General features: G+C 35.0%; 1 protein-coding gene across 17 annotated transcripts in view; it reads left to right on the forward strand.

The window, feature by feature from the left end:
• RIMS1 (regulating synaptic membrane exocytosis 1) overlaps positions 1-15,749 on the forward strand; it is a gene marked incomplete at its 5' end in the record, with an annotated part of 498,114 nt that overhangs the window by 369,690 nt on the left and 112,675 nt on the right. For 8 of the 17 annotated variants that reach the window (XM_082729765.1, XM_082729760.1, XM_082729768.1 and 5 more), the window contains 3 exons: positions 7,180-7,251; positions 13,158-13,340; positions 14,423-14,532. In XM_082729765.1, coding sequence (XP_082585891.1) covers positions 7,180-7,251; positions 13,158-13,340; positions 14,423-14,532 — 365 coding nt within the window. The remainder of the gene's footprint in view (positions 1-7,179; positions 7,252-13,157; positions 13,341-14,422; positions 14,533-15,749) is intronic. The other 9 variants (XM_082729770.1, XM_082729773.1, XM_082729761.1 and 6 more) reach the window with 2 other exon arrangements.

Genomic DNA, 15,749 nt, shown 5'->3' on the forward strand with positions numbered 1-15,749 from the left:
AAATACCTCTTTGTAAATGGCATTGTTTTAACATGTAAAAAGTAACTTATGAACCTGAGTATATATAATTCTGTTTGTGAATTTAGTAAGATTTTCATCTTCTTGTGGCTTCAGATTAATCAATATTTTTGTATTCAAGTTAGAAAAGAATGTATTTTAATACATCCCTGAAGCATCAAGGTTCTGAGTTTAGTGCTCACAGTTGAATCAATCATTCTTAAATGTGAAAGGCTAGTATAAGTAATCATAATTGTTACTATCTACTTCTACTTTAAAATATTCTTGGCATAAATGCTTTTTCAGGAAAATGCAATATATTCTTATCTGATAATTTTTGAGATGTATTTTAACACTTCATTAGCTTGAAGTTGCAAACTCCGTCTGATTGAGAATATCTTTGCATCATTATACATGACATCTTTAGGGTGTGTGACTTAAATAAATACTAAAAATATTTGATGAAATAACCCTGTTTTCAAGGACTTTAAATTGTTGGCAACAAATAAATTATTGCCACAAGTAAAACATCCCACTGTATTAAAGATTAATTCCTGAGTCACTAAAGTAGGTCCTATTTTTTTTGTAAATAATCACATTTGTATAGTTTTCCACACTTGTAACTTAGTAGCAGCTAATTGCATATTAGAATCTCTGACCAAAAGTGTCAGATGGATTCCTTTGATTCAAACTGAATGAATATTCTTTCTACATTAAAAATATATCTGGAATAAAGAGGTCACCTACTTTTTTACTTCCAGAGTTCATGGCAATCGCCAGAGTGATGCAGAGTTAATGTAGAACCATTTACAAATTCAGTATCTACTTACCATTTTTATTTGCTTGATAACATCTTTTGTTATCTGTGCTTTTCAAAAATATTCTTTATTTGAATGAGTGAAATATACTCATCCACTAAAATACTTAAGCCTGTTTAATAGCTGTTGTCATATACATAAATATCGATACTGTACAAAAAGGGTGCACACATCCTAATCGTATGCAGCCATCTTCACTGCATATGGACATTTCTTACTTAGGTAGATTCTATTCAGATATAAAGTTTTCTTACTAAGCTTATGAAGAGACAAGATGATAGACGTTTGCATTCCACAATCAGCCATCTAGGTAGTTAGCCAGCATATATACAGATATTTTCTTATGATATCTGTGCTAATTCTAATTAAATTAAAATGCTGTGGGTTTAAAAACAAAACAAAACAAACAAACGTAATTTCATTTTATTATGAAATAATCTTAAATAAGGGTGCCTAGATGGCTCAGTTGGTTAAGTTTCTGACTCTTGATCTCAGTTCAGGGGTTCAGGTTGGATCTCGGGGTCGTGAAATGGAGCCCTGTGTGGGGTGCCCCACCCAGCACCCAGTGTGCTTAAGACTCTTTCCCTTTCTTGGTCCCTTTCCCCCACAGCGCTCTCTCTCTCAAAAAAAAAAAAAAATCTTTAAAATAAAGTAGTCTTAAGTAATACTACTATTTTATTAACATATTGATTTTAGACTTAGTAGAATTTTAATACCTTCAGAAAAGCTGTATTTATCAATGTCTTCAGGGAATTGCTATAATTGAATTTAGTTACTGAAGAGGAAAGGAAAGTAGCACAGAAATAGGTTTTAACAATTACCTCTCTTCATTAGTACGTTTTATGAGTCTTAGCATTTAAATTAATAGAACAATAATTAAAAACGGATTTTTGAAAAAATTATATTTAATTAAGAACACTCCCACTTCTCTGATTATTACTTACTCTTGCTTTGATTTAATAATAAAATAATTGTTATACCTCCATTTGAATGTAGCTTTATAACTTTTAAAGAATTCTATTTGTGCCCTGTGAACTAAGGATCATAAAGCTAAAACCATATAATGATTAAGTTGTAAAGAGAAAAGAAAGCTTAGTATTTCTGATTCGTGCACGTCTAGACCAAAGAAACATTCTTTATGAATAATAAAACGATAAAAATTTTTAATAGAACAAAACATGTTAAAACCCAAAATAAGTAAGACATAATGGAAATGCTATAACCCTGTTTTATTCACTTCTCTCCAGGGGGCCCTCCAGTAAAGTCAAATCATTCAAGTCACTGGATGGCAGAATGGGCAGAGAACCAAAGTATATGAGGACGTGATGGTGGTGTCCTCACCAAATAATTAAGGCCACTACTACCTTGGATAAGCCACTTAAACCTTATGGGACTCTTGTTTCCTCATCTGTAAATTTAAGTAGTTGTAGGTGGCTTAGCTGAATACTAGTGTCCCTTTAAGAATAAAATTGTGTCTATGCTGCCTTGTTGCAACATGATAAGCATATAAGGGGCCAATAATAATGACTGACACTTCATGATGTATAAGTCAATAACTAAATGCCATTTTTTGTTTATGATATTTTGTATTTTACTGAAGCCCAGAAAACAATGAAAAGTTCTATTTTTAAATGTACTTAATTTGATATAAAGTGAACTTTATAACTATAGTTATTTTTTTACTTACTGTAATTTTTTTAACTCTCAAATTACAGGATAATACTCAAAATAATTACTTTTTAAACCATGCATTTAACAAATACTTACGAGCAGCAACCATGTGCTAGGTATTGATGTTACAGTGCTAACTCAAGTCAGATGCCATTCCTGATCACAAGGAACTTAGAAAGAGTAATGTAAGGTAGAATATAGCTCATTTCACTATGATTCATTTTATGATCATATGATCAGTAGCTTTAATAGTGTAGTAGTATGTAAATATAAGTTGTTTGTTCTAATCATTCCTATTTCACATATCACAAACCTCTATTCTAAGAAATAGCTAAAGACAGCTATTCTAAGAAATAGGTATCTTTAAAAAATATAATATATTCATAGCTATAACTTAGGATTTGGAGTGGAAAAGACATTAGAATTTTCTATTCTGTATTCTTGCTTTACACTGAATTATTACAATTAAGTGTAACTCAATTTGAAGATTTTAAGTGGTTAAAAAGAATTATGAAGACCTATCCTTCATAGAAATCTTTAGGTAAGTAAATGTAAGTTTCTATAGCATTTGGAGAGGTTAAAAAAAAAAAAAAGGTCATTCTTAACAAGAGGGTTAAAAATAGAAATAAAATAATAATAAATAAATGAATAAAAATTTAGATGTATGAACCTCTCATGAGTTATTGTCATCTGATTACAGAATACTGACTGAGCTTGGCACTGCTATAGACAAAAGTCTTTACCTTTAAGAAACAGATATGTGTTGGGGAGGGTATGTGCTTTGGTGAGTGCTGTGAAGTGTGTAAACCTGGTGATTCACAGACCTGTACCCCTGGGGATAAAAATATATGTTTATAAAAATAAATAAATTAATTAATTAATTTAAAAAAAAGGAAATCTAAAAAGGAAAAAAAAACCAATAATTTTTCCTGGTGCCAAAAAGAAAAAAAAAGAAAAGAAACAGATATGTGTTATTATCCGTTTAAATAATACTTTCATAGCACTACCACTTGCTAGTTCTGAGTAATTAAAATTCCCAAACTACTACAAACCCTTGTTCTCTGTAATGTCACAACTGTAACACAAGTACTGAGCGATATTGATGTAGAATTGGCAAGTCTGTGAGAGGTTAGTATTATCTCCACTTCACAGGTCAGAACAAAAAATGCAAAACTGAGGCACAGACTGGTTAAATATCTTGACTAAAATCACCTCGCTAGACAGAAACAGTAGTTAAACCCAGACGGGCTGAATCCACAGTCCATGCTTTGAACTACTGGGCTCTGGCGTCTTCTCTGCCGTGGATGCCTGTGTTCACTGCTGTTGAGATTGTGGAGTCTTCTTTCACCTCATGGTTTCATCTGTAATGACTTTGTGAATTAGAGGAAGTTATTTAATCTCTCTAAGCCTCAATATTTTTATTTTTCAACGGGATAAGAAAAAAAAGAAGTCCCCACCTCACAAGACTGGTGAGATTATAGATGAGTTAGTGCAGGGAAAGCCGTCATGTAAGCACCCAGCAAGTTCTCCGTGAAGTGTTAGCTGTCCTTGGTATTGGCCTTGTCGTGGTTGTCATTGCCCTCGTTATGGATTATTGGGATAATCAGTCTAGCAGGTGAGTGTTTTAGATTGTAAGGATGAGAAGAGGAGGGAGAGTTGAAAGTTTTACAGAAGTCAAGTCTCAATCGAATCTAGAAAGAGTAATAGAAATTAGTAGGGATAGAAACAAAAACACGCAAGTTCTACAAGATGTCCATAAGCCTATTTGTTGTACAGTAGTAGAAAGTTTGTACGAGAATCTCTAAGACTCTACATGTCTCTCTTCCTCCCCCGCCCCCACTCTTCCCCTCTCCCTCCCCCACCATCACCAAACTTGTCATCTGACTTCTCCCTCTCAGAACTTCCCTTTCCAGTTTCCTTACTTTGCTCAAACATACCAGGCACACATCTGCCTTAGGGCCTGTGCACTTGCTGTTTCATTTTCCTGAGATACGTTTTCCACCTATTCAGGGAACCCTTCCCTGATCACCCTGCTGAAGATGGCACTCTGCATCTGCCCCCAAACTGTACCCTCACACACATTTCTGATCCTCCTGGCTCTGGTATTCTTTTTGTTGTTGCTAGTATTTGCCACCTTTGATTATACTATATAATTTAAGTAAGAAATAAATCTGGGATAAGCCCTCAAGATGTTGAGGGCTTTTTGTTGTTGCTGTGTATTATTTTTCTCCTACAGATAAAATCAATTGCTTAAAGGCAGAAAGCTTTTTTTTTTTCCCCTACAGACATATACCAAGCACTTAGAACAATCTAGCTTCTATACATGTTCAGCAAATATTTATTGAATGAATAAATGGGTGAGAACCTTTATGACAAGGAGTTTCATGAATTGACCTAAAACTCTGCTCTCATTCCGCTGAATATGAGAAAAGAAACATTTGTCCTCTCAGTCCTTGGGCACTCTTTGGTCCAGTAATGTGAACATTAGCTTGTCACTTCCTCTGCTCTACAGGATGGAAACAAACGAAACCACCAGCACAGGCCTCTGGTGGGGTTCAACTTTACCTTGACATGTTTAAGATAATGTCTGAAGAGCTTTAAAAGTGTCATAAAAAAAGCATCAGTTTCCCATAATGGTATTTTTTTATTAATTATTTTTATTAACATATAATGTATTATTAGCCCCAGGGGTACAGGCCTGTGAATCATCAGGCTTACACACTTCACAGCACTCACCATAGCACATACCCTCCCCGATGTCCAGAACCAACCAACCTCTCCATACCCCCCTCCCCCCAGCAACCCTTAGTTTGTTTTATGAGATTAAGAGTCTCTTATGGTTGTCTCCCTCCCCATAATGGTATTTTTAAATTTTGAGCTCAGATGCCTACCGGGCCTCCAGCAGCTTCTCCTGCTATCTATATGCCTGTGTTCTGTGTGCTTTAGGAACTGGCTTTCCTTCCCAACAATCACCTCCCATCGATTTCAGGCATGTGCCATGCACTTCTCCAGTCTTCTACACACTACAGTGCCCCTTCCTCATCATAAGATAACAAAGTAAACAAGAATATCAGAGATATTCCTTTAATATGACATATAATCTCTTAGTGCTTTCCAAGGCCTATCCCCATATTTCATAGTTTCTTCCCTTCTTGAGGAAGGGTGCAGCCCCAAGGACATATATCAGACCCAACTTCCTCCCTTCTCTCTGCTGAGAGTACATGACAGAAACAGGTTAGGAGCTAGACATATCTACATTCTTATCCCAGGTCTACTTCTTACTGGGTGGGCTTGTCCTGAGCCTGTTTCCTTATCTTTGAAATAAAGATGATACCTGAAAGGATTGTCATGAAGGTTAATAAGTCAGTACCTGACCTCGAGATATCCTTCCATATATGCTTTTTTCCAATAATTCAAGGACAGTGGTAAGCAAGAGATGTTTCTCTCCTCTGCGTCAATACTTTTTTTTATCAGTTGTGAGATGAAAGTGAGACGTCGTGGTAACAGAAAGCCTGAGGACGCACAGCTGAAGCCCTGAATTAGAAAGGCAACACAGGATGGACCCAGTTTGGGCAATAGCAAAAGATACAGGGAGAGAGGAGCAGCCCCAGAAGTCTGTACACCCGTTGGATTTCATACTTTGACGTGTATTTCTAGTGGGGACAGCAGGGCTTGGCATATATGAGACACTGATTATCTGGCATTAGTAGGGAATGACAGTTGTTTCTTTGTCGTTGGAAGGAAGTGAAATCAGGAAAGAAAAATAAGCATAAATTGTAAAGAATCAACTATTGAGAGAAAAATATAAATTATCAAGATTAAAATGCATGTTACTTTCGATGTTTCTCTGGGACTTTTTAGTAATAAGTTTTAGTTTCTTGACCATAATATTTTATATTTATTTCAAATACATAGTAGGCGAGACACATTTTAGGTCAAATAGTATATATGAGCTGCTGCTTAGGGAGGTAAGCTCTCTATAGAAATATTTCTTTGGGAAAATGCATTTCAAGTTCCAAATGTTATATATATATCTCTGTCTGGGACATGGAGTAAATTGAGACCTTGATTCTTTGATTGGTGATATGTAATCAGCTTTTTAAAATGCTATATGGTTTCAAAAGCATGTTTATAATAACAGGATATAATTTTAATACTTGATTTAAAATGATTACGTGAAGCATATTTCATTGTGGTATTTTTCTTCTCATATTTTGTGGGAGAAGAATAACAAACAACAAATTCTTGCAGCACCCTGTTTCAATTCATAAGCGCAGAGGACACGTCCCCTTTGTAGTCTTTCAGCACCCAAACCATTGCTGTCATCACATCTGTCCTCGCTCCATTTCTCCCCTGGACTTGTTTATTCATTAGGAGAGGCAAAGTTGCTCAGTGGGGGTCCATACTAAATCATTCCTGCAGACAGACCTTTTTAAACTAAGGGAATCCCCGCTTCTTGGGTCTCCTGTTGGGCAACTTGTGTCTCCCACCAGTTCCAGTTCAGATTTTTATTTATTATTTTTTGTTTTTATTTTTAAAACACTTTTGTTTAAATTTTTAAAAGCACTGACTGACAAAACCATCCAAATAAGGTAGTTGTCATTTTTCATGTCTATTGTTTTTATCATTGTATGAAACTACTGTAGCTGTATTCATCATATATTTTGTATTTCTTTAACATTTCATTCCACAGGCACTCCAGAAAGTCTGAAAGATCTAGCATCCAAAAACAGACTAGGAAAGGCACTGCCTCTGATGCAGAAAGGTAGGCTTGGTGTTGTGCTGTGTGGCCATCTTCTCTTTCAACCGATAAATTCAGGGTGCCTTAAACTCTCATTTTACATGATCAGTTTTTAAACATAGCCTGTGATGTTTAAAGACATTCATGTAAATAGATCTCCCATATGGGAATAGCCTCAAAAAACAAGAGGAGGGTAATCTGAAGGTGGCCCTTAAATCTTTAGGGTTTAAGAAAAATCTCTGATATGTCTCTTAGTCATCACGCTGATTACTAAAGAGGACCATATCTGTGCTCATTACTGTTTACATATTAGGACATTAATATTTTGTTTCTGAGATTTTCTGAGATTCTTAAATGTTAATGAATATAATACTTGGAATATGCAAATATTTTGAGTGTCTGTTATTTATCTGAATGATGTCATCCTTTAAATCTCTTTTCTGCAAGTACATCTAAGATTCTACTTGTATATGAAAGATATTTGTTGAGTTAATATAAAAATTAAAGGAATTACTGACCTTTCTTTGTAATTCATCCAACTTTATAATTTTTTTCAACTTTTTTTTGGTGTAAGATACTAATACATTATTTTACATAATTGTAAAAAAAACCTAATGTTCCATTAACACATTATTCATTCATCCAAAAAAGCACTGAGAACATGCAGGGAGACACAGATGTAAATGAAAGAATGGACTGAAGTCTTATAGCTATTACTATAAAGGTATGCACAAGATACAGTGAAAACACAGGAAAAAGAGTATAGTGCAGAAAGGAGATATCTCATAAAAGGTGTAACCTGAGTGAAATCCAGATATATGAAAGTAGATGTGAAGAAAATATTCCATGAGAAAGAAAAAAAAATGAGAAAACACCGAGGCTTAAACTTTACTCTTGGTTTGGGGGATCCATATTTTGAGAGGGCGAGTTCTTCCAGGAGATGGGAGAGAGCGTTGAAAATAAAGCTGAAGAAATCCGTTAGATGTTATGTCACACGTGACCTTGTGGACTGTTTAACAGAATTTCAGCTTCTGCTTTATACCTCCATGAGCCATTGATGGCCTTGAGAGGCTAGTGACTGGCTTTGAGTTCCAAAATTATAGATCACTGTAACAACATTTTGTAGGGTGGATTGGAAGCTCCAAGGGCAGATACAAGTCACCACTAGGCTGTCGCAGTAGGCTTAATTGAAAGAAACTCTGAACAATTCAGTTAGTCATTTAAAAGATGTGTGCAAAGCGATGTGCTAAGTTCAAGGAATAAAACAGGGAACAGCAAAAGAGGGAATCTTCCCAGGAGATACTACTTCTGAGTTGAGATCAGAAAAATGAGTAGCTATTAGTTACGTAAAAGAGTGTGGATAAAGAGAGGATGGAGCTTACTCTTAGCTACTATCTATGGAAATATTGACAGTTTAGGGACTCTAATTTACAATAGAACAAGGATTTAGAGAATTCAGAGAGTGTTCAATAGAAATTCAGTTTTACAAAGGAGCTATGCTTTGAGAAAGGGAATGAAGAACAAAGTTCTAGCACTTTAGATAGATGATTGATAGATAGATAGCCTGTAATGAAACAGTATTGTGTTCCATTTACATATTCTTTAATGCCAACTCAGTTAACTGCACTTTCTTTACTAGAATTATAAATGACTTGAGTTGCTTAGACAAGTTTTTAATCTTCAACCATACACTGCCCGTCTGCCTCAGAGACAGACAGAAATTCAATTACTTCGACATGATTGAAATTTTTCCTCCAAGTCTTATTCTTTTTGTTCCATTCAGGCTTTAATTCATTTAACAGTTACTAGTTGAGTGACTACCATATGCAGTTTTATTTAGGATATATCAATGAACAAGTCTTTTTGACAATTGGATATTGTTTTATAAAATGCTAGATGATTCTAGAATCAACTAATGGTGCTTAACTACAAATGAGTAATATTTGGGTGTTTCCTCTACAACATTGAAACTATCTGTAGATAAACACAAATCCTCCATCCCTGCAAAAAGTGTAGCAAGAATTTGATTGCTTCCCAGTCAGGTATTTGCTGCTTAAGGACCATACTCATATTACTCTCACTTTATTTCCTTTGCTAACAGGTTTTAATATAGACAATGCAAACCTTTTAAGTGTGTAGATTTGTTTGATTATAATTAAATCTCTCCATTGATTTGTAATATAGTGTAAATGATATGCCTGGTTTTTAAGTGAGTTGTTGAATAACTAGTTACAAAAGAATTGGCCTGGATTTTCTAGGTTTGTGCCACTCTTAATACTTTAGAAGATACCATGAGTTGATATCTAACTACAGGTGAATTGAGGTTACAGTGTGAATGCTTTGGACATTGATTCAAGGTCTTTGGGAAGTTAACAACATACTCAAAGGATTCATATTACACAGTCACCCCTTGGCTTCTGGCAAAATTTACTATTTAACGGTCATCATTTTGAAGGCCCTTTCTTGGCCTTAACAAATTTGGCCTTATGGGGAATAGTGCTGTAAGAAAATATTTTGACAAATATGGTGACTAGTTATAGGCAGAAGATAAGCAGAACTCGTATCTGACTTTTGTGCCTAGCATTTAAAGCAGTGCTTTACATGTCTCAGGAGCTCTGTAGTAAAAGTCTGACTCTTCACTCTCATACGAATTCAGCTATATGACCTGCTTGGTAGCAGGTCATTTCCCCTTTCTACTCTAGTGACTTTTCTTGTTGTGGAACCTGTACTCTGCAACCTATCCAGGGGATGTTTTGTCAGGACTAGTATTTGGGATTAGGCAGTTCTAAGAAGGAAAGCTTCCCAACATATATGCATTTTATGTTGTGCTGGTGCTATTGGAAGGAGAATGTGTAGGCCCTTAATGGCCATTACAGAAGGAACCATTTTGAACAGTTAACCTTAAATACCACGTGCATGTCCATCCTTTAACAAGCCATAAAAAAAGAATTATATTTTTAAGCTGCATTAGGAGACACTAACTATTGCAACAATAGGAATGCCCGAATTAACAACTTCAGATTTTGGTAAGAAATGTGTTTTACTTAAGTTCAAGTCAAAACACTAGTCTTGGGTGAAGAGAGTAGGCATAGACTGGACTCAGTGAATACTTAGATACACATTTGGAGATGGTGAACTAGCTTCAGATATACTTGGGTTTTCATTAGAATTTTGCTCTAGAAGTCTTATATTTTGTTTTAAAAAAAATGTGGGCTATTTACAGGTCTATAAAATGGAATAGGTATTCATTAAATGCCATTTCCCATATCTTTTATTCCTACAGACTTTCAGGAGACAAATCTGTTAACTCTTGTCAGACAATTTGACATTTGAATATATATTTAGATTTTGTTTACAATATAAACAATATATCCAAGGATTTGCCATTTTTCATCTTGTGATATAGAAAGAGAGCCTATCTCAACAGGTAGCACAGGAAGCAAGTGTTGGCACTCAGTAGATCTGTGTGGGTCCTTTTACCACACCTTAGCTCTTTGTCTTTGTACAAGTCACTCTATGATCCTCAGTTTTTCTGTCTATAAAATAGGAATAATTATATTTCTCAGAGTTGTTATAAGAATATCAAGAAAGAACATACATGTATGTGTGCACATACACACAGACATTCAGTGCCTGGCTCCATATTGATGCTCTGTAGAGAATAGTTGTGACTGTCATTTTATCTATCTCCCATGCACTCCCTGTTCCATTCTCTAATATGGTGGCTCCCCATCTCTTCCATTCTTGCAACCTTAACTTTCTTAACCCATCCCATTCCACTGAAACATCAAGGCTCAACAGCCTGGATTCCCAACATTTCACTCCTGTACCTCAGAATTTCTTGGTTGATTCGCCTTTCCTCTAGTCTGAAATGAACTGTACTTGGTTCCATTATCTCTCACCTCCAAAACCTTGCTCTTCTCAATGTTTTGCATTTTCACTCTCCTCAGTTTTCCTTCCTGGAATTCCGACGTACTGCCACCCTCCTCTCTTCCTCAGACAGAGTGGTTTCTGATGCCGCCCCTTCGGTCTGTGCTTTTGTATTTGTTACAGTTCAGCTGGCAGCAGGGACTGTTGTCATTGTGGGACTTTTAGTTCATGTCAAAGAAAGAAACAGATCTGGTGCTAAATGATGCACCTTAAGCACTGTGCAAGGTGTCCTCAGACCCTGCCCACCTACCTGTGACTTTGGAGATGGGAACACTAAGTCACGGAGTCTCAGGCTGTATAATACTCACCTGTTATAGAAATAATAATAGGTGAGTATTGGCTTTCTCACCTAGAAAGCCATTTATTTGTCTCCAGAATTGCTTTTTATATCTTTACCATTCAGTTTGGTGCCATATAAGGTCCGCCTAATTTATTTATATTTCAAGTCACATTTAAGTAGTCCTTTTAGTTCTTATGAAGAAATGAAGTAAGATTTTAGTGAAATTGAAATGCAATTTCTCAGTACCAGGATGAAAACCGTATTCACTTTTTAGACCAACTTAGAAAGTGTATTTCAAACAAGGATGGCTTGAAGTTTATTTTCATGGTAATAGCTTGTGAAGAGTAATAGATAAAAACTCTTTCTTTACAAAGGAAAGGACTTGATCATGCAGTGCTTTCCATATAAATTAATGCTGTAGGGTTGAGTTATGTGAAAAGTCAATTGAGAATGAATGAACAGTCTTAATATGTATTGTTAGTTCTTTTTTCTTTTAATTTAGAAATTGAGACAACAGTCCAGGTTTCAGTATTTGCATTAGGGCCTAATAAAGCATTAATCCATAGGTCAAGAAGATAAAAATGCAGCTTTATTACAGTTCTAAGTTATATATTTTTCCCATTTTATTGTGCTGAAATAGAGGAGATACCCTGAATTAAAATAATTATAGCTGTGAAAATCATTTTATTTAAAAGAAGAATTGTCAATATAAATACAAGTTGAATAAAATACTCAATAATTAAAGTACTTCTGGTGACCAATATGTTATTTTTTACTCTCACACTTCAAATCACTTGATAAGTGGATTTAGGCATTGTTTTAAAAAGGATGAGGTATTATCCCTTTGCTTCTATCACTGTTAAAAATAATCCATATTGGGTATTTTAAACATCCATCTTATTTAAAATACATACTGGAAATGATTTTTTTAAAAGGCAAAAACATGTATCTGTTTTAAACAAGATACTTATCAGTTTTTAATTCTTAATCCTTAGTTCATAAATTGGCTTCATAAAATTTTGAACCCTATATTAAGGTACTGTTAATATATGGACAAATATCTTTTCAGACTTTTTTTAATCTTAGAAGATATGTTATTATCCATACATCAGCCATTTGTATTTAGTCAGTTCAATAAGGAAACATATTCCATCTTATTGCATCATTTTAATTTGTTGGTCTGCTTAAATTAACCTCAGAAGACGTCTTCCTTTTGCAGCCTACTTGGAATAAACTTCCTATTGCAGATTAAAATTATGAGCATTGTAAAAGTATACACAGAGTCCTACAGTGCACTATTTCTTCTTGAAGGCAAGTGCTTGAAGTATCACTGTATTCGTTATTCTAATCATATTTATTCATTCACTCAAGGTATCTGTATTGAGTTCTTGCTCTCTGTGTGGCTGTATTCTAGGCACTAGAGATGCAGCTCAGTAAAAACCAAGAGACAGAAGTCTCTTCCCTTGTACAACTTAACAAGAGGTTTGTTACATTGGAGGAATCTGGATTAGTCCTCTAAAAACCACATGGCATGTATTTGCAATAACTTGTCAGTTTCCTTTGAATTCCATTTCAGTGATTGCATGATGGTGGGTTTCTTCTGGTTTTTAAAGTTGCTGCCTTGTAAGAGTAACCAGGTTTTCTCCTTGGACAAATGTGTTGGTATCAAACTTAATGTGAACCTGCTGACTGAAGATCTTTTTTGGCCCTAATGTTTTAGGGTTCTCCCACCATGCCTTTCTAGAAGGGGATACGCAGCCCTAAGAGCGACTGATCAGCCAGTCCTTAGGGGAAAACATCCCGCTCGCTCAAGGTCGAGTGAGCACTCTAGTGTCAGAACACTGTGTTCTACCCACCACCTTGCCCCCGGAGGGTCGGCGCCACCTTCTCCACTTCTGACAAGGTCGCTATTCAGTGTCCAGCCCAGCATTCATGTTCTGCCTCCGGGTGTTGGTGTGGTGTTGTACTTTCCTGAGCACTTGATGCTTTCACTCATTATGACACCATAATTTTTAATCCTTTCTTTGTGGCACTTCAACCTCTCCCACATCCTCTATTACTTGCATCTATCTTCACTGTGCTGATAATAGTCTATAGTTCCTGCCAATTAGCTATCATTGAAAATTAAATTTGGCTGTTTTATGTCCTTCCATCTGTTTGTGGCATATTCATATATATCTATATCTATTTTAATGATGTAAAATTCTTTATGAGCAGTTGCCTGGAAAATTAAGTGTGTATTTGCTTTCAAAAGTCTAAGAGAAATTTCTTTACAAAAATCTTTTGTATGTGTTCAGTTAAATCTTAGTGTTTAAAAGTTTTTCAGTTTAAAAAATTGAATGCCAGCAGATGGAGGTCAGCTTATTCCTGTGCAGTAGTAATGTATCTGCACGCTTCTCAAATTTATATTTGTAGTTTTGATCCTTGCACCAGTATGTTTTATAGCCAAGGTTATTTGTTTAAGTACTGTCAATTTTTTCCAATTTAAAAATAAACAACAAGTGAATGGTAACTTTTATAAAAGTCTACAGCCAGAAGTATTCTAATCACTTATAAATAATTTTACTTATGATAATTGACTTAATAGTAGCAATTTAGACAACAGCCTTTTTAAACTAATTTATCTACATTGTTAGGATTCAGAGGCTGTTAGTAGATACATTGGTTCAGCACTACCAAACATGGATAACTTAATGGAAAGCCACAACTTCATATGTAAGTTAATTCAAAGAAGTAAGTCTCATTTTACTCAATTCAGGAATTTGTTATGCAGAAAATGTGTGACAGACGTTGTTACCCTGTCTCTTTTAGCCACTTTAAATAGTATTTCTTTTATACATACCATCAAAAGCATTTAATTTTGTTTCCAAAGGCTGAGTTAGGAGGTTTATGTCTGTTTTAATAGTAACAGGAAGGGGGGAGAGGTATTTGTCAGGCCCTCTTGGAGTTTCACCATTTCATTCCCCCTTTGTTTTTTGCCCACAGAATGCACAGACAAGCAAGTCCAACCCATCCTCCTGCAGACACACCCTTCAGCAACCGGAGGGGACGACAGCTCCCACAGGTGCCAGTGAGAAGCGGCAGTATAGAACAAGGTATCCAATAAAGAGAGATCATTGTCCAAAATCCTTGGATTTGAGAATCACCTCTTTTTAGACACCTTTTATTAAATGAATACTACTTTAATTTATGTAGTTTACTGAATCCTAGGATTTTGTGTCTTAGAATTCTATTCCCAGAACCAAGTTTCAGTGGTTCATGGCATATACTCTGTTTTTTGCTGAGTGAGTGAATGAATGAATTTTAGATTATCGATTGGGAGAATGAATTGAGCCCTAGAAATACCTTTTTTCAAAGGGGAAAAAAAAAAGAAAGTACAGTTTTTAAACTCTCAGTAAGATATGGCATTTTATGGGTTAGAAAAAGGTTTATTTAGGCTCATTTTTAAAATGTTTTTAAACAAGCATTTGATCATATTGAAGTCTTTACCGGTGTTTTTTTTTTATTTTAACTTACTTGCAATAACCTGGTTTTTTATACAAGTTTTATGAAGAAAGAATAACTTAGAGCACACATTTTAGCAATTTGGGGTTTTATCCTTTTTAACAGTTCATCCTTCCTTACAGGTTCTCTTATTTAAGCACATACATGTTGTGTTTATTTTCCTAAAAAGAGAGAGAATGAAAGAGAAAAAGAGAGAGAGTGTGAGAGAGACAGAGACAGAGAGAGAGGAGGGTTTCGATAATGGAAATTAGGTTCCCTAAACTATCTGGGCCAGATTATTTCAATACTGCGTTAAAATAGTTACTGGTTTTTTTTTCCTCATGTGACCCAAGGTCTATCCCATTTCTTAGTAGGTGAAAAGATTTATCAGTATATGTTATCACACAAGTATTATCAGGTATCCATTTAGTAATGTACTGAAATAATTTTTAATTTGGGATTATAAATACAGCAGACTTCTGTTTAAAACATGTGTTCAAAATCTTCATCCCCATAAAACAACTAAAAGGTTAACATTTTGAATATTTTTTTCAGCAGTGTTGGTTGTTGCTGATGTGACACTTCTATTTAATTCTATATTGAGGGAGCTGCATGCGTGTTTTACTTACTTAATTGAAGTAACTTACTGAGTGTATCACAGAAATGTATCACAAGAAATAATCTAAGATAAATACATTATTTCAAAGACTGAGATGACAGAGAATATAAACAGAATACTTGGTTTTAGAAAAACTAGTGTAGACTTTAAGAAATACCAACTTACTAATAGAGGAATGCTATTATGGTAAAGTCTGGATGTGTATTATTT

The sequence above is a fragment of the Mustela nivalis genome (assembly GCF_964662115.1).
Source record: "Mustela nivalis genome assembly, chromosome: 5".
In the NCBI taxonomy this organism is placed as follows: domain Eukaryota; kingdom Metazoa; phylum Chordata; class Mammalia; order Carnivora; family Mustelidae; genus Mustela; species Mustela nivalis.